This window comes from Gymnoscopelus braueri, assembly GCF_963280865.1.
Source record: "Gymnoscopelus braueri genome assembly, chromosome: 20".
In the NCBI taxonomy this organism is placed as follows: domain Eukaryota; kingdom Metazoa; phylum Chordata; class Actinopteri; order Myctophiformes; family Myctophidae; genus Gymnoscopelus; species Gymnoscopelus braueri.
The window spans coordinates 33037137-33059725 of NC_137622.1; the positions used below are offsets into that span (position 1 = coordinate 33037137).

Sequence of the window (22589 nt, forward strand, 5' to 3'; positions counted from 1 at the left end):
CGGTAAGCCTCAGCCTGGTGACGCGGTCGTTTACCGTCAGAGAGGAGCTGACTGACTGTCCCTGAAGCTCCTTGTTATTATCGTCGGCGTTGAGACAAGTTCAAACAAAAACAACCATTAATTCCACTATGTTTCCTTCTTGGGCACTCGTTTTGCTCCTGTCACTCGGCACCGGTACGTAACGATAACATTTTTTTAAAATTAATTTTGTATTATTGTTGTAATGTCAATGTGGACGCGTTGTTTTTAGTCTACGCCGCACGAAATACTGTATTAAGTATCGTCCGGCAGAAATGACTTGTTTTCAACTTAAAAGGGTTGCCGACCAGAGCTGAGAGAAGCGTACAACAAGGCGCATGTGGTGCGACGCTTCTTTCAGTTCTATTAAATGCTTGTTTTGGTTTTTTTTAACGTCTAAATTAATGAGTCATGTGTAAATGGAGAAGTGACGTGATGATGAAACTTCTGGGGTTCACTGTACAGACAGACAGTTAACCAACAGGCCCGCTGGTACAAGGGCTCCGTCTATGCTCTGAAATGGAGTAGTTGCGATTAGTGTTGCCAGGTTTTGCGAGAGAAACAAGCAACCATTTCAAGCTTTATTGGCATGAGAAAACATACGTTTACATTGTCAAAGCAAGAAGTGTCAAAATATAATAACTGTTGAAAATGGGGAAAGTATATACAGGTGGTGGTGGGGGGGTACAGCATTGTGCGTCGTTTTACACATGTTACATGTACAGGTAGCCATGGTTCACATGTTTCAGGGCTAATGTACAGGGTAAAATGTCTAAGAACCACTGGTTTGAACAACATCAAGCCCAAATCAGCAACTACACTTCAGAAACTAGGCCAAAAAGACGCAACTACCAATAATCACAAGCAAGCAACTTTACTTATAATAAGCGGACATGGCAACACTGGTTGCGACGTATAGGTTAACACACACAGAGCCGTATTATCTCTGAGTTAACAACAGTCAATGTATGGTAATATATGTTGTCGTCAGTGGTGTCATTCATAATAGTTTGGTAACGTGCGCTGGACGCATGCATTTGATGAGCCACGTACAGTAGCCTAAAGAGCAGCAGAAACGCGGTCATATAACGGTTGTGATCCAGGCAGTAGTCGGTGTTGTTGTGCTAAGTTTTCAGCTACAGTATGTAGCTTCAAGCCTGGTGGTCCGTCGTACGGCGGCGTCGCGTGCCCAAAAATAGCCGATCTGCAAGCTCACAACGCGTCGCATGTGCAACGCCGTGTGATCTTGTGGATCTGCTCTTTTCTTGCGCGAACGACAGAGCTAAGCAACTTCCTGTTGAAACACAACAACACAGAGTGGTGGTGCCGTTTGATAGAGGGACGCTAGATGTATGTAACTGACCTAGAATTACGTTGAATAGCTACAAAACATTAGCCTGACACTCGTCAGCCCCAATTTTTCATTTCGTTTCACTCACACTCCATAGCTATTCAGGGGCTGGAGCCAGGCTAGCAAAACATATGATCTATGCAGGTCACAGCTCGTTTCAGTGGTGACTACGTTGGTTCATTGTGAGCTCATTAAAGCCTGTGATCACCTGTCTGTCTTATCTGTGTGGTGGTGGTGGTGCTGTGTACTACTGTGCAGTGTGGTGGAAAAACTACTCACATTTTTAAGGAAAAGTATCAATACTGAAATGTAGATATACTCTGTTACAAGTAGAAGTCCAGTTTTCAAAATGTACTTGAGTAAAAGTACAAAAGTATTGGCATCAAAATGTACTTAAAGTACCAAAAGTAGAAAGTACTCATTATGCAGAATGGCCCATTTCAAGTTTTCAAATGTATAAAAAATCTTTTGAAAATAGCAGATCTACAAGCTCACAATGTGTCGCGAGTGAGCTTGTAGATGGCCGAAATGTATATAGGGCTGAAGTGGTTAATGTATGTTTTGTAATAATAATCTAAATCTACAAAGTAAACGAAAGTTTTCAAATAATTGTAGTGACAATATATGCCTCTGAGATGTATTGGAGTAGAAGGAGAAGGAGTAGAAGAAATTGGAAATACTCCAGTAAAGTAAAACCACCTCAAAATTCTACTTAAGTACAGTAATAAATGTACTTAGTTACTTTCCACCACTGGTGTGTAGTAGAGGGGTGACTTCATGTTCTACTCTGTAGCCTTTGCCTTGATGACAAAGCACAAGGTGGTTGGTCACAAAATAATTAAACCTGTCTGAAGTGGCCTTTGCCCTTCTAGTGTTAAATATAACCTATCCCTTTCAGTGGGTAAGAATCATACCCACTTTAGTCTTGAGAAAGGTAATGTACAAATCATTACCCCTAGAATTGGACTTATGACCTATAAGAGTCCCATAGCGAGACATCTCGCTCATATGTCATAGAACCGGACTTAAGATAGTAACTTATAGTTTTCTTTTAAAATGTTTCGCTAGTCAATTGTGTTTACCTTTTTTGTTATCAGGTCAGGTGTTATCAAACATTGAACTGGGAGATTTACAGTCTAAGTGCAGGAGGTTATATTGACCACACAAGACCTAAATTAGCTTGCACAACACAGTTTGAAATGTCAACGCCCTAATTCAACTTCTCTTGGTGGCAGTGTAGGCTACCACAATTATTACAGATGAACATATCTATGTCCATCTGTAATATCTTCAATTCTTTATTGAAGCCAATAGCCATATATCATTTTTATACCAGGCTGCTGAGGTCATTCAGGGTCAGCTGGAATCAGTTAGTCATGAAATAGCGATTGCCCCATAACATCCTGCTATGGTCTAATCTGTGACATAAGCCCTGTACAGATGCAGCTGAATTCTGGCAGAGCTGAGACTGCATTGATTGGTTAGCGTTATTATATGTGCTAAATGGTCTGCATGTGCTTAGCCTTTGTTCATTCAAATAAAGTGTTATAATGCATGAATAACATTAAAGCATTCAGGACATCACTAAAGAAAATGGAAAAGCTTTTAAGGATTTAGCTTTTTGACTGTATTGTATGTTGACATTTCAAAGACACTTAAAGGAGTAGTTCACCCCAAAAATACTTATTTTCTATCAATTACACACCCCATGAAGCCTTGAATTGATGGAGATTTTTGTCGCATTCCTAAGCCAATAATTTGATTACCGGGTCATCGGTCAGTAGGAGACTGTTTGAGACTCTTTGACCCTGCCAGTCATCAAATTATTGCCTTAAGAATGCGACAAAAAAAAAACTCCATGAATTCAAGGCTTTATGTGGGTGTGTACTTGATAGAAAATAAGTAATTTTTGGGGTGAACTACTCCTTTATTCCATACCTAAAAACGGAAATGGCCAGTGGCCACACCCTAAAATAGTCTTAACAGGCACAAAAGGAGAAAAAAAAAAATATCAAAGTAAAGACCAACCATGCGACACCATAATGCAATCTATTTATTATTTGCAATAAAGCAATGGTGTTACAATTGTTGCATAGAGGCTGTACTTTCAAATTTAAAGAGCCTTAAAGCCGTAATCCAAAATGCTCTATCTGTACATTTTGTAATTTCCAACTACAAAATATGAATTTTAGTTTGATCTTTAAAAACGGTCTAATGTCTTGTTTTGCTTACAGGAATCCAGTTGTCTCATGCTACTGTGGTCTCTGTCAATGGCGCTGATGACAAGTTATGCCTGTATGCTGATCTGATGATGAACTTCTCAGTCACATATGAAGTAGCTGGAGATAAGGTCAGTATCTGCTGATATATGCACACCCTTTTATGGACGTTACTTAAATGGTATAATCCAACACCCTAGTTTATACAATGATGTTGCACACACAGTGTACTTATAAATATGCGTTGACATATGGCAAAGCAGCTCAGCATTTTTACACTGCTATTGTGCCTTGAATATTAGACATGAGTCTCTCGTGGAAGATAACGTGATCATGGGAAGGAGAAAATTGACTGCAAAGCAAACAGGTTCTCACAACTAAGCATTTTGTAGTTAGTGATTTTTTGTGTCCTCATATCCTGTGATTGTCTTAGCATGTCTGATTACCCAGCGGCAGGTCACACTGCAGAAGTCAGCTCATCAAATGTATACTGTATAAATGTTACTCCACAAAAAATCCACACTGTACTCTTCCCATGTTTGACTCACCCAAATAGTGCTACTCTAATGGACGTTTTAATTCACTATACTACTTGTTTTGGTTTACTTGTCACTCACTCATACAGGTACTGTACAAGCAGTGTTGGGTTAATCCTAATAGAGTTGGCACACTATAGCCTAGTAAAATGCATTCAGTTACTTTATTTCTTAAAATGTAAACTAATGTCAGTGACTATCGCATTAAAGGGTAGTCAGTTAGCTTTGGTTTACATTGTTTTTAGCCATGTCAAATAATTGGATAAATGTCCCTTAACAGCAGGGTGTTTGGGTATTTGGACTGTTAAACACTATATCCAAAAGTGTTTGTCTTATTTATTATATAGTTACTGTATGGAGCTCAGCTCGCTATATCTCTGCTGTGAAGACTGATAAGCCAGGCTCATTCCTTGTGGTTTCACTTTGCATAGTTTCTTTGTGTTTTGTCTGAAAGGACCGTATGGTATGTTTACGGAAATTTCATTTGAATTAGTATAACTAAAAGACCATTTACCAATGTTTTGCTAACTTATTACAATTATACTATTACTGTAGAATTGCAGTAATTTTGTTAAATAAGGTAATTCTCATGTTTATTTTCAGAATGAAACAGTCCTCTTTGAACTTCCTGACCAAGTGACGACAGATGGCAGTGCTTGTGACAACACAAGCTCAACTCTGAAGCTGAATTTTGGAACAGGACACTCCTGGACTGTGACATTCTCCAAGAGTGACAAAACATACCAGGCAGATGCCATCACCTTTGAATATAACCTCAGTGACCTGGCCCTCTTTCCTGGTTCCATATCAAATGGTGACTTTGAAAACTCTTAATGTGATTGTAATGTTAAACAAATGGTTGCTTTAACTTGTATAATGACACTGATCCATTTTTTTGTTTTTTTTAATCTTCCAGAAACCGTGTCTGTGAAAGTAGATAATCCCATTACTAATGTGGACATGGACACCTGCTACTCTTGCCAAAGTGAAGTTGGTTTCCCAGGCGACGCTGTCAAGCAGACACTGTGGAATGTGCTTATACAGGCGTTCGTGAGTGACGGGAGTAAGAGTGAGACTAGTAAGTACTAGGCGCAGCTTCCTACCTGATCCACGCTCCATGCCATATTATCTCTGCAGTACACACCACTGATCATCTGTTGTCTGTACAGTTACCCCATGTGCAGCCGATACGGCTGATCCCACCACCTCTGCGGTCACCACTGCTGCTCCCACCACCGCTGCGGCCACCACCGTTGCTCCCACCACCTCTGCGGGCAATGCCACCACCCTTGCTCCCACCACCTCTGCGGGCAATGCCACCACCGTTGCTCCCACCACCGTGGCTCCCACCACCTCTGCGGGCAATGCCACCACAGCAGCACCTGCCACCACCACCCCTCCTCCTGTACCTACCACCACCCCAACCCCTACCCTGTCCCCACCTGTCATTGGGAAGTACGTCATCAAGCAGGAGAACAGCTCAGCCTGTCTGTTGGCTAACTTTGGCTTGCGGCTCAGTTTCAAGCAAGGAGAGGTATGTGTACAAACAGTACATACTTAAAAACACATGAACCCTGGTGTCCCTATTCTGGGCACGTCATAATAGGCGAACATTCGGCAAACATAGCGGATCTACAAGCTCACAACACATCGATTTTGGTTAGGAGGGTGGGGAAAAAAAGGGGCCAAGTATGGACCCCTGGGAGACACTGGTCAACAAAGTATATAGTGTTTAAAGCCTCTGTCCTAGAGAAGCTGTAGCATTCAGTGATATGACACATAGTCCTTGTTGAGTTGTCGTTCCGTCTTTTCCCCACTGAATCAGAAACCCCAGGAGATGAACCTGGATCCCAACGGGACCTCTGCAACTGGAACCTGTGGACCAAACACCAGTGAGCTGTTGCTGACCTCAGACACCATCGCCATCATGTTCACTTTCACCAACGTAAGTCCCTTGAGCTGAATCTCAAGAAATAAGTTTTCCTAAAGTAAATTCAGGCTGTGTGTGTGTGTGTGTCTGTCTGTCTGTCTGTCTGTCTGTCTGTCTGTCTGTCTGTCTGTCTGTCTGTCTGTCGTGCGTCCACCACCACCTGGTCAACTGGTAAACTTGATAAACATGCCTCATATGTTACAGTTTGTGTCCAAATATTTTGATAACTAATGCAATGTCACTATTGTTCATGTATATGATGCTATATATAATAATGCAACACAACTGACAATAAAAAAAAGTATTCTCTTATATATATCTCATATATATAAAAAAAATTTTGGACAATTTAAAGGAGTAGTTCACCCGAAAAACATCTTATATTCTATCAATTACACACCACATGAACCCTTGATTCATGGCGATTATTTTGTTTTGTCGCATTCCTAAGCCAATAATTTGATGACCGGCAGAGTCTCCAGTAGGATGCAGACTAGTCTCCTATTGACCAATGAACCGGTCATCAAATTATTGGCTCAGGAATGCGACAAAAACAAAAAAAATCTCCATGAATTCAAGGCTTCATGGGGTGTGTAATTGATAGAAAATCATCTTTTGGGTGAACTCCTCCTTAAAGTCTCTTGCTTACTTGATTCAAAGTGGAACATGTGGCCATCACAAGATTCTGACATTTTATCTTGTCCTCTGCTAATGTGGTCTGTCTTGAGTTACAATTACACTGTAGCACTGACGAAGGCCATCATGTCCAGCGCGTACAATTTTTTTTTCTGTTCAACCTTCAACATGCCAAATAATCAAAGTATTTTAACCAACTCTGGCAGAGTGACTTTTTGTACACTTGAGAAGTATTTAAAAACTTGATGTTGTATGTCAAGCTCGGGCATTAGTTTTGGGAGAATTGTATGTAGGACATGTAGGCATAGATGTGAAACCTGTGTTATTAAAGTGTCCTTCGTTCCTATTGTTTAACAGGAGACAAACAAATTCCACCTACATGCTCTGAATGTCACTGGTAAGTAGTAACCTCACATTTCGACCCTGTCAATGAGGCACAGCAGTGCAGTCTTGAGTTGACATAATGTGCGTTCTTTCCAGGAGTGTTTTCTGGAGCAAACAGCAACCTGAGTCTGTGGCAAGCAGCTGTCGGCAGTTCCTACATGTGCAACAAGCAGCAGAGCTTCAACATCACCGACTCGCTCACCCTTTACACGTTTGATCTGCGAGTCCAGCCCTTTGCGGTCAAGAAGGGTGATTTCAGCACAGGTAGGTTACTCTTTGATATTATCATGCAAAACCCTTGCCCTGTTTGGAATTGTCACTATCCACTGAGTGGGTGCTGTGTAGTGGAATGTGATCCTCCCGTAAGGGGCTCAGAAAACCCCTATACTGACAGAGTTTTGATTTCTATTCTTAGTACAGCAAATGTGACATTATTGGAATGAAATGGAAAAACATGATTATGACCAAAATCCAGTCACAAGGACACATTGAGAGGTTTAGGTTCTGCAGTTGACTTGTCATGATGTAACTAATCCAATTGGTGAAATATCTTGCACTGTTCCACTGTTGATCAGAAATTAATAATCTGAAAATAGTCCCCTCATTTACTTCAATTGTACGGTGAAACAGCTCTCAAAGTCACTATTTAAGCACATAAATGAATACAAACAAAGACGATTCTGACCTTTTTATAGAACATCACAAAACCCAGTATGGCTTTTAAAAAAGAAAAATGTCAGTCATGTTGATTTAGCTATTTGTATTAGGAAGAAAACCCGGACTGGATCCGCAGATCCGTATCTTCAGAGAGTAAAATCAACAGGCATTGACATTTGTCTTTAAAGAAAAATAATGATAATAAATGCCATACTGGGTTTTGTGATGTTGCATATTGTCACACTCATTTTAGAATTGATGTTCTAAAAGAGTGACTTTGAGAGCTGTTTCACCATACAATGTAAGTAAGTCAATGAGGAGATTATCAATTTCTAATCAGTGGCGCAACGGAGCAAGATCTCTCACCAATTGGACTAGTTCCATCATGACAAGGTAACTTACACAACCAAAACTTCTACCAAAGTGTCATTATGCTTTCAGGAATACAAGACTACTGAGTATTGAAGTCTTGAAGAATCAATTCTCATGACGAGTGGGATAAAATTGTTCAGATGCAGTATGGGTGATCATTTTGTATAGTACATTTCCAACTGTGGGACAAATACATTATCGTACAAATTGTAATGAACTCCATTTTACTCCAGCTATACAATGGATAACCGTCTGTGATCCTGGTATGCTGCTGCAGTCTTGTGATTCCTCTGAGTGTGTTAACTGATCACGTACTTTTTTTCCCCCTTGATCTATTCTCTCTCTGTCTGCAGCCCATGAATGTTCAATGGATGACACCAGCATCTTAATCCCAATCATTGTTGGCGCTGCTCTGGCTGGCTTGATTCTCATTGTTGTGATTGCTTACGTGATTGGTCGAAGAAAGACCTATGTTGGATATCAGACCCTTTAATCCGGCTCACACTTTGACCCATTCTTTGTAAGGGGTTTCCAAACCTGGTCCTTGGGGTGGCAGTGCAATTGTTTAATTGGTAACTAACTTATATACACTGATATAGGAGTTGGTGAGCTACGCCTAGCAGAATTCCATAGGGAATTATTTGATCTTAGCCATATAGTTCATTTAACCATGACATGGTAAAATGCAGTGATAAACCACGAAAAGGTGAGACAAAGATTTTACTCTTGCTACAAAATTAACAAAGAAGCCAAAACAAAATTACAAAGACTGAATTTGATAACAATTCTCAAGGACCAAGCTTGTCTACCTCTGATGTGTGTTCATTTTTTCATTCATGTATATTTTAATTTCCCCGTATTTTTTTTTTTTTACGAGCAAGCACAATATCTGCCCTCAGCCCTACTTTTGACACACAATAGCACAGGCCAAGATGAAACAAACTTCCTTCAATGAATCAGACAGATCACCCACAGTAATCATTATCTCAGGATATTTGGACTATTCCTGGTCAGATAGTCCTAGAATGTATGCTCGCTGCAGAGTCGAGATTCCAGGTGTCTTCTACTGAAGGCCCTGCACAGTGCCCAGTAAAACATTTGGGCTGTGCTACAGATCGTGTGCTTGCTTCTTCCCATATACATTCCTTTTTTAGTTTCCTTTTGTCCTTATTTAATATTTGTGCACATTTTAGTTCCCACCTTACTTTTGTGGTTTTGTTTCATTCTCTGAATTACTTAAAGTGCCATACATTGGCATATGGCATTCCCCCCCAAAATCTAAAGTTGGTCAATTAGTGATCGTATATTGTTCCCCAAAACTCAAGGTTCGAGAACTACAGCTTTGCAGTCCCATTTCACACATCATTTTTGGGAGTTTTCTCTCATGTAGAATTTGCAAATGTGTAATGTTATCCATGTATATTTTCCCCTGTAGAGCAGGTGAAAACCTTGGAATAACACTGTCTTGATGACATAATAGTTGAAATGGCTGCAATCATTTTCAAAATGTGCAATTAGAGTTTGCCTACGAGGTCTGACTCATTTTGTGGGATCATGAATGCCACATTTGAAAAGACTAATTAGAGGGTGTTCATGGCCCAGAAAACAGACATTGAGTCTGTTACCCTTTGTGAATCCATGTTGGCATTAGGTTTAGAAAAGGGATAGGTGTTTAATGTAGTCATTAACTTTCTGCACAATGGAAGAGGAGTTTCATATATAAATGCACTAAGGCGCTCTTTAAGTTTGGCATGTTTTGAATCTATGCTGCAGTAACACACCTGTGGATAACCTATCCATCAGTCACCTAGGTAATGAAGGTTTGCAGGTAGAACAGTGGAAGCGAATTCAACCTGTGCAAGTTGTACCAATGGGAGCGTCAGGGAGCTTGGTTGTCCACAGAGTGTGTGTGTGTGTGTGTGTGTGTGTGTGTGTGTGTGTGTGTGTGTGTGAGAGTGTGAGAGAGAGATGGTAGTTGCTGTGTGTATTTTTGCTTTTCTTTCTAGAACGGTGTGCTAGTCTTAGTAGCCTAGCTCCAAATCTGTAGTTTTTAGGCTTAAGCTAACAAGCTATCGGGTATCTAAAGCAGAGGCTGCACTGGAGTGAGACTAGGAGCTCTCAACATCGGACACAGACTGATCTTTCCATTTCAAGATGCTTGTGATCAAATTATTCTATCCATTTCCTAAGATGTTGTAATAAGTGTATGGATAATAGATTTATGTTGAATATGACCTCCATTTTTGCTTGTGATCAGATCTGCTTGTGGTCTTATGTAAGTTTCAGCTTTTATATAAAATTGTTTTGCCTTGATTCTTTATAAGATGGTTCTGCAGCACCAATGTAGATAGAACATCTATCAGCTCATGTTCTCAAAGAAAAAGATCATTATTATTATGATGGCTTTGTGCCTTACCCAGTGATGCTTTGCTCACAATTTCAATCATACTGTACAGTTGTCAAAAATGGCTCATAATTTGATTTCCCCTCATCAGTTTTAAATATTTTTATTTACATTTAGCAAAGGGAATTTGTGCTGCAAGTCCATCCTCTTAAAAATCACTTGTGTTCAGTTGCTATAAAAAGAGTGCTGATTTAATTTGCATTTTCTTAGGCTTTTTAGCTGTAATAAATGGGAATGGAAAATGATGTCAGAATGGACCATTTTAAGATTATGGAAATAAAAGTTTGTTGGTCCTTTACTGGAGTAAATGTTTATTTGATTGTTGTTTAATTCTATTCTTCTTCTTGTTGCATTTCACTTTAAACAGGTATCCTATTACTGTCCGTCTTTTTTTTCCTGTCCAGTCGGTGACGCATTCATTCACTTATCTGTTCTCTTCATTCTCGTCTAGCTGTGGATTGCCAGGCTGATGAGGAGGAGAGCTTCATTGTTCCAATAGCAGTTGGAGTGGCCCTTCTTGTCCTTATTGTAATTGTTCTGCTGGCCTATTTCATTGGAAGAAAGAGAAACCAAGCCACCGGCTATGAGTCTTTCTAATTCAGTGGTTCCCAAACGGTGTGCAGAAGAGGCACGCTGGTGTGCCGTGATTGCAAGTCCAGGTGTGCCTTGGGATTTGGCACACGTTATTACAATTTATGAAACTATACAAAACGTTATTAATTATTTTTTAAATTTACTTGTATCCGTACTTTATGCACACTTGTTTACCAATACAAAGGCAAATTCTACATGTATGTATACAGGTAAATATAAACATAGCACATACCCATGGTATTTGAGGGTACATGGGCATGGGGTACCTTGGAGGCTCTGTCACCCCCTAGGACCCCTCTAACAGAGAGGTCTGTTAGAGTAGGATCCTATGGGGAAACACGGAGCCCAGGAGGTCCTGGGTTGTTCGCTCAACCTCCATAAAAACAGAGAGACTGGTCAGCAGCTATACGGGAAAATCTAGGCCTGTCCCCTTAATGGCCTGGAGGTCTGTTCGACCTAAGTTTTACTACGTTTTTGTGCTATGTTTATATAAACCAATTTCAACCTGGTGTCCCTACTTTGGGCATGTCTTTACTGGCAAAATTATGATTTTTGTATTCTTAATTTTTCACAAATGTTCAGACATGGGGAAAATGGCAATGAATACAGGTTTGCCTAGACATACTGACTTGACCATTGGTGTGCCTTTTGCACAAAAAGTTTGAAAACAACTGTTCTAATTTATTCTCCCTCAGATGTTCATGATACTGAGGGGAGTCAGTTCATTGATCAATACGAGTTTGATTTGCTGCCTGCGCATAATTGTGGAAGATCTGTGATGTTCAGTCTGCCTTTGTGTATTGACGTTTCCATGTAGTATTTTTTTTTGTTATCTTGGGTGTCTACACTCCTAATTCTGCCCCAGATACAGGGCTAATTCTTTTTATTACAGCAGTATTAATAATTTGAGTGACTAATCTACTTTTATCTCGGGGAATATTGAATGACTAATTTTCCCCACAATGGATTGAGGACCATGTTGCTGATCTGAGTTTGGGTTTGTTCAACCAAATGTATTCTCCCATTGATACTGTGGTCATCGTAGAACATGTGCAGGTTCTGGAGTGACATTTTGCTGCTTCTCCTCATGTCATTACATCTCTTGATCCCCGTCTTTCACTGGCATTTTCGGCCAACTAAAACGCTAACCCGCTATTTCTGTGTCCCCTTTTCTCTGTCAGCTGAGGAATGCTTCCTGGACTCTGATTTGAGCTTTCTGGTGCCCATCGCTGTGGGCGTGGCACTCTGCTTCCTAATCATCCTTGTGCTTATCTCTTACCTGATTGGTCGGAGGAAGAGTCGCACTGGCTACCAGTCTGTATAATCCAACTCACAGCCGCTTCTGCCTCTCACCCTCGCAACACCGCTTAAACACACAAAAAGAAAACTCTTCCTATAGAGGCATCCTTCCACCCTTTTCCTGTTGCTTCCCTGGCATCCCGAATGTCTCCTTTTCACTTTCCCACAGTGATTTTTCGTAATATCTGCTCCTCTCTTGCCCCTTTTTTGTAATTAACTTCAGCAGCCACCCAACAGTGATTTCTGTCACCAACCATCGCTGTTTTGACACCAATGACTGACTCAATTACCAAAACACATTGATGATTGATATTGCACCGTTTGCATGTTATTGATGGCCTGGCCTCTGTAGCCATCCACGTCCTCCCCAGAAAGGCTTCCAAGAGGCTGTTTATTCTCACTTGGTTAATGTGCTGTACAATATATCTATGTAAATGACTTGTATAGGATGAATGATGTTGATTTTTTGATTAATTATTTCATATAACGCCATGAATGTATGAGCAAGCTAATAGAAACCTTATCATAACATTGTTATGCAAACCCATTGTTGTTGGCCATTGTTTTCTTGATACAGCATTCCTTTTAATTAATTCACACTCATCCAGTGTTCATATCGGAATGATGTATCTTTTGCACATACTCACATAAAGGTAGCTCAGTGGAAGGACACTAACTTTTCAAGACACCTAACCAGCATTGCAAGAATTTTCATTGTAAAGGTAATTATGGTGTTTGTATGTCTTTCACTGTTGCAAAGTCCCCTCTCAGGGAAAGGAAGATGAGGTGTGTTCTTAGTTGTGGTTGCGTTACTTTTGCCCTTAAATGTACATTTTTCTCAAGTAAATTATCTTGTGATTTTATTGTGGTTGTGTCCTCCCCTGTTTTAACCTGGCCATGTTCTTTCAAATAAATGACAAATACACAACTCATTAGCCAGAGGGCAGCAAATTAGGTTTTTGCAGTTAGATCATGGTTCTGGTCGAGCAATTGACTGATGTAGTACCGTTTAAAGGCCCAACATACACAAACACACCACATGCTCTGGCCTAAGCCTCTGTGCTTTAGTTCAGTTCCATTAATAACATGAGCCTTTATGCAGTTATATGAAAGTAAAATCTAATATCTAGCTGTTTATTAGTCATGGCTTTAGTTTTGCTTCAACCCTGGTTCCATACCAGTACATGTGATTACACATTCACTCCTCCCTAGATAGTTTTGTGCCTTTTTTTTTTGTTGCACTTTTTAATTGCTCATCATGAAGCTCATCTCCATCTGATGAAGAATCTGGTATAAGCTTGTTGAACATAGTATGTGGGGAATGAATTAAATAAAGCTTTCTTGTTTTGTATCACTTTTCTCTGTCTTTCTTTTTCTACAGCTTTGTGTTTTATTGTGGAGCTGCAAACACAAGGTCATATGTCTTATATGTCTTGTGACAGAGTTACACTTGAGAGTCAGCCATCATACAACCACACTACATTGTGAATTGTCACAATGTCTTTGTGACTTTGAACAGTAACGTGATTTTTATGACAATTTATGACACAATGGCATGACTTGTACTTGATGTACAACCATTATTGGCACGCTAGTGTCCTTTAGAGTCACACTATAGCAAAAAGGGTTCAGCTTAACACTGACAACAATAGACTCACATACAGTTAATCTTGCCTATGAAATGCCTGGAATCGCAGTGATTAATTTAGGCCCTGTGGTCAGTCAAATTACTTTTATATCCTATAAATAAAATTTACATTTAATTTGATAAGTTCTTCATAGTTCTTGATAACCACTGTGAAAGGTTGTGGGGGGATTCTTAATAAGCATCTACTACATAACATATTATTGGTCTATCATCCAATAAAGGTACACCTGGGAAGTCCCATGGGAAGAAACCCATGGGAATTGTTATATTATCAAATAAAGTTACACCACAAGTCCCATGGGAAGGAAATTATACTTATCAGAACACTGTATTTATTAAAGAATTATAATAAGAATAAATACAGCATGCAGGAACAAGGTTAGGATAACAGTGTGGATAGGATGAATTATATGCCAAAACATGAACTTCCACACAACAGATACAAGTTTCACAACAAGACAAACTAGTTCACAGTATTCCTTCCTTTTATTGATCACAGTCTCCTGTTGTAAGTTCATTTTCAAAAGCAGCCAGATGTTTTTACAAAAGAGAAGGCAAGAAATGACTCATAGTGCTTTTTTCATAAATGTAATATAATAATACTGACCTATTCAACAAAAAGGTAATACTGTATTTGCAGACATTTATTATTGTTTTACTGTGTAAGTACAGTATAAGTCCTGCATTCAGACAGTGTTTTCATGATAGTCTTGGAAACCATAAAATATACATGTTTGAAAAGTATGCAAAAGTAATTAGTACACACTTTGATGTCACACCAAGTGTGTCACACAACCATATCTTATCCTTATTTAAACAGTATTTGTAATTGTCTATTAATGTTTTAAGTTACGTTGCATATCTAGAAGAACTAACTATTGGGCAGTGCCTTCTATATTGTGAATTTAGTTATATTAATCGTGCTAATCATTACAAAATGTCAGGTATTCAATGGTAATTCATTCTCTCTACATGTATGGTGCTCAGCAGCACTGTTTCCATGAAGTTGTGTGTGTGCGTGTGTGTGTGTGCATGCGTGTGCGTGTGTGTGCGTGCGTGTGCGTGTGTGTGTGCGTGCGTGCGTGCGTGCGTGTGTGCCAATGAACGCATACTCCAGCAACATTCTCAGGTTGCAAAGGCAGCTACATGTACAACAGCGTGGGACGATGATCTCCTGGATGTTCCCGTGACATTCTTGAGGAATTTGCTTTTCTAGCTGAAGGCACATTGACATATGAATGAAAAGGAGCAAGAGGGAATCCTATGTAATATATGTCAAATAATGGTTCAACTTGAGAGTTGTCGTAGATTTTTCTCATCTAATGTTGTCATGGGAGCATCCCACTTGATGTGCTCACTTTGCTTATGCTCCCACATTCAAGGAGAAGGTAGCACTGCCCAAGTAGCGGTCATTGGGATTATCATTGATGATGCCCTTGCCATTGAGCTTGCACTGTATTTGGATGTGAGTGTCGTACTGCACTGCCAAGCGCACGGCCACAACCGGTGATGAGTAGTTTACCTGGGACAGGTGAGACATGGGAGGTTCAGGTCAAGACTTGACGAGCATTATCTCAACAATACAAATATCATGAACAATGACATGAATTCGCACAGCAGTTTACGAACCCTTACTTACATGCCTTAGCTTCCCATAATATGGAAAGTACTTCAGGTCAAAAATGCTTTTAGGAAAGAACTGGAGTTCTCCCAGGGCTTCCGGTGGCCCTTTCTGAAAGAATGAAAAGTCACATTCTCTTGACTCAAGCCTAATTCATATTTTAACTGTATGACTGTGTCGCTTGTACAACAAAGTATGAATTAGGCTTTACAGAAGCAAAGTATCATTATGACACTTTCAGAGATAGTGTTATTTCCAGTTTATGGTTGAGGTAAAGTGGCAAGAATGCTGACTCTTACTGTACCTTAACGCCACAAGTCACATTTATTGGCTTGCCTTGACCAGGTAGGTACCCAAGAATCTACAAGAAGAAGAGAAATCGAACATAATTGTCATCTCAACATGTGTACTTAACAATGTGTTAGTATTGTTTTCTGTTTTTGTTTATGCATATAGAATCTTCCCGTCAAGCAGAGACAATTCCTGAATACACATTTTTTAAGTATTTAAAATCACACTCAAAGGTTCATTCATACAATGGATAATTATGCTGCTTAAAAGAATGTTAACAAGACAGAATTGAAGCTGGAAATGAATATGTTTATGCCATCACGTGTTTAGTCCTTCTCCAAAATGGCCACAAGAGGTCACTGACACTGTGAAAATTGGAAGGTCCTACACAGTAAAATCCTGAGTGTTAATTTTACTCTGAAAGTGTACAATTGGGAAAACCCAGGATTTTACTGGCCGACAAGTAGCTCCATTATGCTTGCGTTATGTGTATTAATGTACTCTGATATTCTGTAACAGCATGACCTTACCAGGACACGAGACGTAGCCTACTAATACATTTAATTGCACTTGTCTTACTCTGTTCATTCGTAGGAGGACGCATGGCTTTCCCTGAGAATAGCCATAGTTGTGGTCCTGGAGACCTGAACAGTCGCCCAGCCAGGACCTCTTGAACTGACATGCTTTTCGCTCTGCACTCTCCTCCAAGTCCTCCTGCATGGAGTACTTCTCCTGTCCACAGGGGATATTCTTGCGCTCCTGAGGACCGTCATTATATGCTGAAAGTGGTGAACGGTGGGGGGGGGGGGGGGGTATTGGAGTAGGAGAAAGAGAGAGAGGGCATAAATAAGCCACGCAGCAGCAATGCCCTGCCAGGGCCAGGCCTCTGATTAAGGCAGCCTGACAAAAGCAGGGTGTGGAGAAAAAATAAAAAGCAGCATTCAATGGCTGTGCTCTAACCACAAAGAAGCTTCCCTTCCCAGAATGCCCTGCAAGAAGCAGTTGGAATAAGGGACAAAGGTAGGGGAGGTGGGGGCAAGAGGATTAACTCACTGTGTACCCACTGGATTTCAACACACACCCTACAACCTCGTTGCTTTTTGTCCAACGCAGTTGTCTTCTTCCTCCACTAAATTCTATCACCTCTATACCAACTGTATTATATAAAGTGTCTGACTCACGTTTCAGGTATTCGTCCAATGCCCTTGCATATTTCTTCCAGGTCTTGCGTTCAGAGGCGTTGAAGTGGATGTCATGGCCTTCGAGGTGTGGGGCCATCGTCATACCTGCCAACGGAGACCCACAGACAGTCAACTGTGCCAACACTGGACAGGGGCAGTAGAACGCAGGAAGAGGAAGGTGAGAGGTAGGGGGTAGTAGGGGAGTGGTGGCAGTGGAGGTTGTATTTACCTGGTGGCATCACTCTGTCATTGTAGGTTGGATAGTAGGGACTAATGGACCACATAAGGCAAAACATACAGCCTCCAAACATGGCCGCCAGAAATGTATAAAGTGTAGCGTAGAAGAGGAGGATGAGACCTAAGAGGAAAGGAGAGAGAAACAAAGAATGATGTTAATAATTGTGTGTGTGTGTGTGTGTGTGTGTGTGTGTGTGTGTGTGTGTGTGTGTGTGTGTGTGTGTGTGTGTGTGTGGGGGGGGGGGGTATGGATTTCAAAACAACTAGCATGTGTTAAAAAAAGTTTCAGAATAGAGTTGGTAAAAATAAAGTGTGTCCAATTCTGTGTTTTCTATCTGGACTCAAGCTACTGTCTCTCTCCGTGTCATGGAAATGAAAATCATTATTTTTAAACAAATCTAAAAAACCCTATCATGGATAGGCCTATATACAATATATCATCATCGTTTATGACTTTTAATTGTTTTTATTGTTGGTTTTTCAGAAATGTATTTACTGGCTATTAGTGTCTAATATGTTAAATGAAATGTGAAAAGTCTATTTTCTGCCCATGCATTGAACACTCCCCAGAGTTTTTTTTGTCCCTGTGGTTGGAGTAGGGTGCTTTTTGCTCCTCCTGACTCCCAGGTGTTGTATATCATCATTAGCCAATGTTTGTGTATATATATGATGCTTTTGTCTGTCATTATAATATTTGCCTGATGAAGACCTAGAAGGTCGAAACGTTGCATAAATAAAAGGTGAGTTCTTTTGGAGCTTGAGAACAGTGTGCAGACTTTCTTCTTCTTATCCTTAAAAAATCTAAACCCACTGCAATCATTTCACGTGAGGAACCCTGCATAGAGTAAACCCATATAGAACTAGCATTGTTTCCCATTTTTCAATTAACAGTCCATTAGCAACCAATCAAACCAAACGTGCCCTAAATGAAATGGCTTTTGCTGTGCGGGCAATTTCACAGGGGACTGGTTGCAGCCAGCCTTGCGTTCCCGGAGCGACAAAGGCCTTTCTGTTTAAGCTCAGTGAGAATTCTCCCAGCTGTCCTTTCACTCAGGAACACAGTGAACCTCCGGTTGCCATCGTAGTGAAGGTCTTTTGCAGTCATAGAGGCCCCGCCAGCTCCAAGGAGCCCCAATCACCCCACTCTGGTATTGTGTCCCCTCTTACACACTCCTCTCACAGGATACACATCACAGACTTCAACTCAGGCCCTTTCTTCCTCAGACACATGGGCCCCACGTCTTCACAAGTGTGCACGCACAGCGGTTATGCTTCTGAAATGGGCTTCAAGCCCTGACTCTTCCTCGGTACGAATCCCAGCTTACGCCATTAGAACAAGTGATGCCTGGGGTGTTTTCTCTACGTCGACGTGCTGTTGGGTTTTGATTGTCCGCCGTGTTGTACAGTGGACATGGGGGAGGGAGCTCGACAGCGTCACACAGCCACTAGCCTAGAATACCAAAAGGCTGCTCCATCATCAGTGACTCAACAAATCCCTCTAGGCATCCACCTCTGCCAAGAAAGTTTCTTAACACGGGTGGAGCTCTAAGAAAAAACCACTGGAGCATCTCTATGTGTTTGACTGCAACTGTGGGGCTGCGAGCATGCTAAGGTCAGATATGGGGTCGCTGAGGCTTTGGGAAAGAGGCAGTGGAGAGCAGGCTAAGATGTATGAGGAATGTGATTCCTGGCCAGTGCAAGGCCCAGAACAGTGCTCTCCCACTGGGGCTACGTCCCCAGGCAGTCTGTTTTTGTCGGGACGACTCTGACTTGTCCACGCACCTATGTAAACATTGAGCTTGAGGACACACACACAGCACAGTGAGGCGAGTCTGTGGACTGGGGAGCCATTTCAATCCCCCTCTAACATCCCTGAGTGCATCTTCTAAGAACAATAAGCCATCGAGACACCATGTTTATTCTCGATCACTGGAGACTGCCAACTGCTGATTACAACTGAAATACACTCAACTGTATGACAGAAACAAACATGTACGAACAGTGATTAATACATCAGTGTAGCAGATTTCTGAAAGTATAATACAATGTATTTGTTTCTGACTTTCAGATGTCTTTATGTAGAAAGAACCCCCCACCCCACACACATACACACACACACACACACACAAATCAACTTACTCCAGCTCTTTCCGGTGCGACCCATGAATTCCTTGGTCTCTGCATTCCACAGGTATGTCTTAACGGCACCTATTTGCTGGTACAGTGTCCTCTGGGGCATGGGCTTGCGCTTCCATTTTTCAAAGTTCAGGTCCTCCTGTTCCAGGGGCCGATGTTCAGCCAGTGTCTCCTGCTCCTCTTCCATGCCATGTCTGTGGTTATCTTTGGGATGCCGCTGAGAGGGAGACACAAGAAATGGGAAAAACTCAGAAAAAAAGTTCCTGCCGCACATCATTGATAGCTTTTTTTTTTTTACTCAATCTAATTTCTTTTATATATAATGAATAAAATGTGGCACAAATATTGCCAAAAATTCTATCAAGTTTTCCTATCTAAACTACAACACCAAGTGTTTTCATCGAATCGCACTGCATGTTCATGAATATTGCACTGATGGTCCCGTCCTCGGTTTCATCAAATTATAACCCCGCTGGGGACCTTTCTGGCCCTCTTTGGGAGAGATGATCCTCTCTGATTGGACCCTCCTGCTCAGAGAAGCAGCTGCAGACAGCAGAGTTGGGGGTCACTTTGACAGCCAGATGTTACACACTGACTCTCAGCGTCCACACATCCCCAAGGAACCATGGGGTGCTTCATAATGTCACCGCAATTTCAGTTCCTGTGTGAAGTTGTGTCTTCATACAGGATGTCTTTGCTTTTAAAGTATTCAGATAAAGATATGTTTTTGTGCCGTTGGAAGAACTACGTATAAAGTGTCAATGAATCCATTGCGTTATGTGTTAAACTATCTAATAATTGACTTATTTTACTAGTAGGCTACACAAACTAGGATGAATAATGTTTCTACAATTATCGACATAGGAAACTGTATGTGTTTTCCAGTTTCATCCTTTAGAGGTGTACTTACTCTGTGTGGATGATCATGAGGTTCAAGGGGCGCCTCTTCAGCCCCTCCCTCCGTGGCTTTGGGCTCCATGAATCTTCACAGAGGGAAAGGTAGCCTACTTGTTAAACCAATCACATCTACCGTCCCCTTCGAATTAAAGCGGCACATCGTGGCATCTGCAAAATTGTTAAGCTATACACATACCTAGCATTGTGTCTTTTTCAGGCAAACTTAAAAGTAATTTCACAACAATTGCAAGAAATCTGGGTGGTTAACTCCAGATGAACCCCAGATTCTTTTTTCTTTTCTGGTTAACTCCAGATTCAGTTTTTTTTTTTTTTTTATCAATATGTTTATTAGGGAAAATTATTAGTAGCACTACATAGTTACAGAAGTACCACTGTATAACTCCACTATTTCTAAAGCATTACAATTATACAAAAACGGACATACCTGAAGTTTTCGTTGCAAGGAAAACGTCGATTAATATCTTGAAACCCGCTTTACACCCCTGGAGGAACGAATTCTAAGTTGGTCAAAAAGTAATTGGGGATTTCATTAGAAGGTTTTACGCACGCAGTGGGAGCCTAGTTGAACCTCCTCTCAATAGGCGCGCATCATAGTGAATGAATGCTCGAGGGAGAGAAACTGGGGGTGGGATGGAAAGTGCTCTTTTTTTTTTTAATCCCCGAAGACCTTTTGGCAATGACCGAGGGGCCGATGCACTGCACTGCATTCTACACACGCACTGCACACCAAACTCCCATTGTCTGTTAGAGCTGGACTGACTGCGGCTATAAGCCGCCTGAACACAATATTTATAGCTTACAGTATCTCATCACAACGTGCTGTTGTCAATCACCGCCTACCCAAAATGTCTGTCATTAAATGTTTTCGATGAATTGAATGCACAGGACCCCAATGGAAACAAGCAAGCCATAGTGCTTTCTTGGGTTTAATCCTTTGTATTGAACTGTACTTTCTGTGTTTTTTTTTTGTTTGTTGCAAACTGTTAATAAAGTAGGCTATTCAATCAATCAATCAATCAATCTGTTGTAGCCTGTTTATGTGTTTTGATGTGGTTTTCTTTAATAGAGACTGGATGTTTCAAAAGCCCCTCCCCCCCTTTGCATTAGCCTAATATAACAGTAAAATATATAGGCCCTATTTTAGAAAAGGTTTTGCTGCATCATGTTCATGCCATATATTCTTATTGTATAGGCAACATACCAGCCCAGCTGCGACACTAATACATAGGCTATTCCATACGTTATAGGCTGCTGCACCATATGCTTACCATAGGCTCTGGTCTGTTGGACTTCAAGTAGCCTAGTCCTCATCCATGCGCATATCTGTACTCCAGTCACGTAGCGTTCTCTTACTTACCCCATGTAAAAGTAGTCTAGAAGAGGGGGACTTCGGAGGTTTTTTTTTCTCTTCCTTTTTTTTAATGAAAAGAGATATTGCGTCATGGAAAAAATCTATTCTTTGCGATTTCATGTGTGTGTGTGTGTGTGTGTGTGTGTGTGTGTGTGTGTGTGTGTGTGTGTGTGTGTGTGTGTGTGTGTGTGTGTGGTTACAGTAATGATTTCAGCAATGAATATGAACTTTTAAGATAAACATTCAATTCAACACTTTGCATATTATGCGTAAGTTATGCACTTTGCATAAGAGCCTATAAAAGCAGTTTATAAAAGAGTCTTTTAAGAAAAGGTTTTCATGGGGCCCTAATGTATGGTTCATGGAACTGCCAATATAATCCTCCTGTCCTCCTCTCCAAGAGATCAGTACATTCTTAAAATCAACTCTCAAATGTATATTCAGTGTTGAAATCAGGATAATTCATTTATTCTCCTGAAGACTATACAACCTTCTATACAACCTTCTGGAATAAATTGAGCCTGTTACCTAATCATTTCATCATGTCTGAATGACTTTTTAAAGTTCAGGAAAAGAGAGGAATGATTGTAGCTGTTGTTGATTTGAGAATCAAAGTTAAGACCATGGGTCAAATAGCACAACTGCCAAAACCCAAAATGTTCTAACATTTAATCAGTGGTGTAAAGTAACTAGTACATTTACTCAAGTACTGTACTTAAGAACAATTTTGAGGTATTTTTTACTTTACTGGATTATTTCCAATTTTCAGTACTTTTACTTCTACTCCACTACATCTCAGAGGCAAA

The 22589-nt window shown here is 40.7% G+C and overlaps 2 protein-coding genes across 4 annotated transcripts; one reads left to right on the forward strand and one right to left on the reverse strand.

Moving 5' to 3' along the window:
* Positions 1-36: 36 nt before the first annotated feature.
* lamp2 (lysosomal-associated membrane protein 2) lies at positions 37-10821 on the forward strand. 2 transcript variants are annotated; one of them, XM_080416330.1, is made up of 10 exons: positions 37-174; positions 3604-3719; positions 4728-4938; positions 5041-5202; positions 5294-5363; positions 5415-5658; positions 5950-6069; positions 7048-7087; positions 7171-7338; positions 8457-10821. In XM_080416330.1, the coding sequence occupies exons 1-10, from the start codon at positions 129-131 to the stop codon at positions 8594-8596; spliced, it is 1317 nt and encodes a 438-aa protein (XP_080272456.1). In that variant the 5' UTR covers positions 37-128; the 3' UTR covers positions 8597-10821. The 2 variants fall into 2 exon arrangements, with proteins under 2 accessions (XP_080272456.1, XP_080272455.1); XM_080416329.1 differs by having other exon boundaries at positions 5294-5658.
* A 3610-nt stretch (positions 10822-14431) lies between these two features.
* On the reverse strand, positions 14432-21789 carry atp1b4 (ATPase Na+/K+ transporting subunit beta 4). 2 transcript variants are annotated; one of them, XM_080416342.1, is made up of 9 exons: positions 21701-21789; positions 20425-20497; positions 19518-19731; positions 17371-17499; positions 17142-17246; positions 16540-16739; positions 15974-16030; positions 15688-15780; positions 14432-15570 (listed from the first exon to the last, which is right to left on the reverse strand). In XM_080416342.1, exons 2-9 carry the CDS (start codon positions 20491-20493, stop codon positions 15412-15414), a joined length of 1026 nt encoding a protein of 341 aa, XP_080272468.1. In that variant the 5' UTR covers positions 20494-20497; positions 21701-21789; the 3' UTR covers positions 14432-15411. The 2 variants fall into 2 exon arrangements, with proteins under 2 accessions (XP_080272468.1, XP_080272467.1); XM_080416341.1 differs by lacking the exon at positions 21701-21789 and adding an exon at positions 20857-20993.
* Positions 21790-22589: the final 800 nt, after the last annotated feature.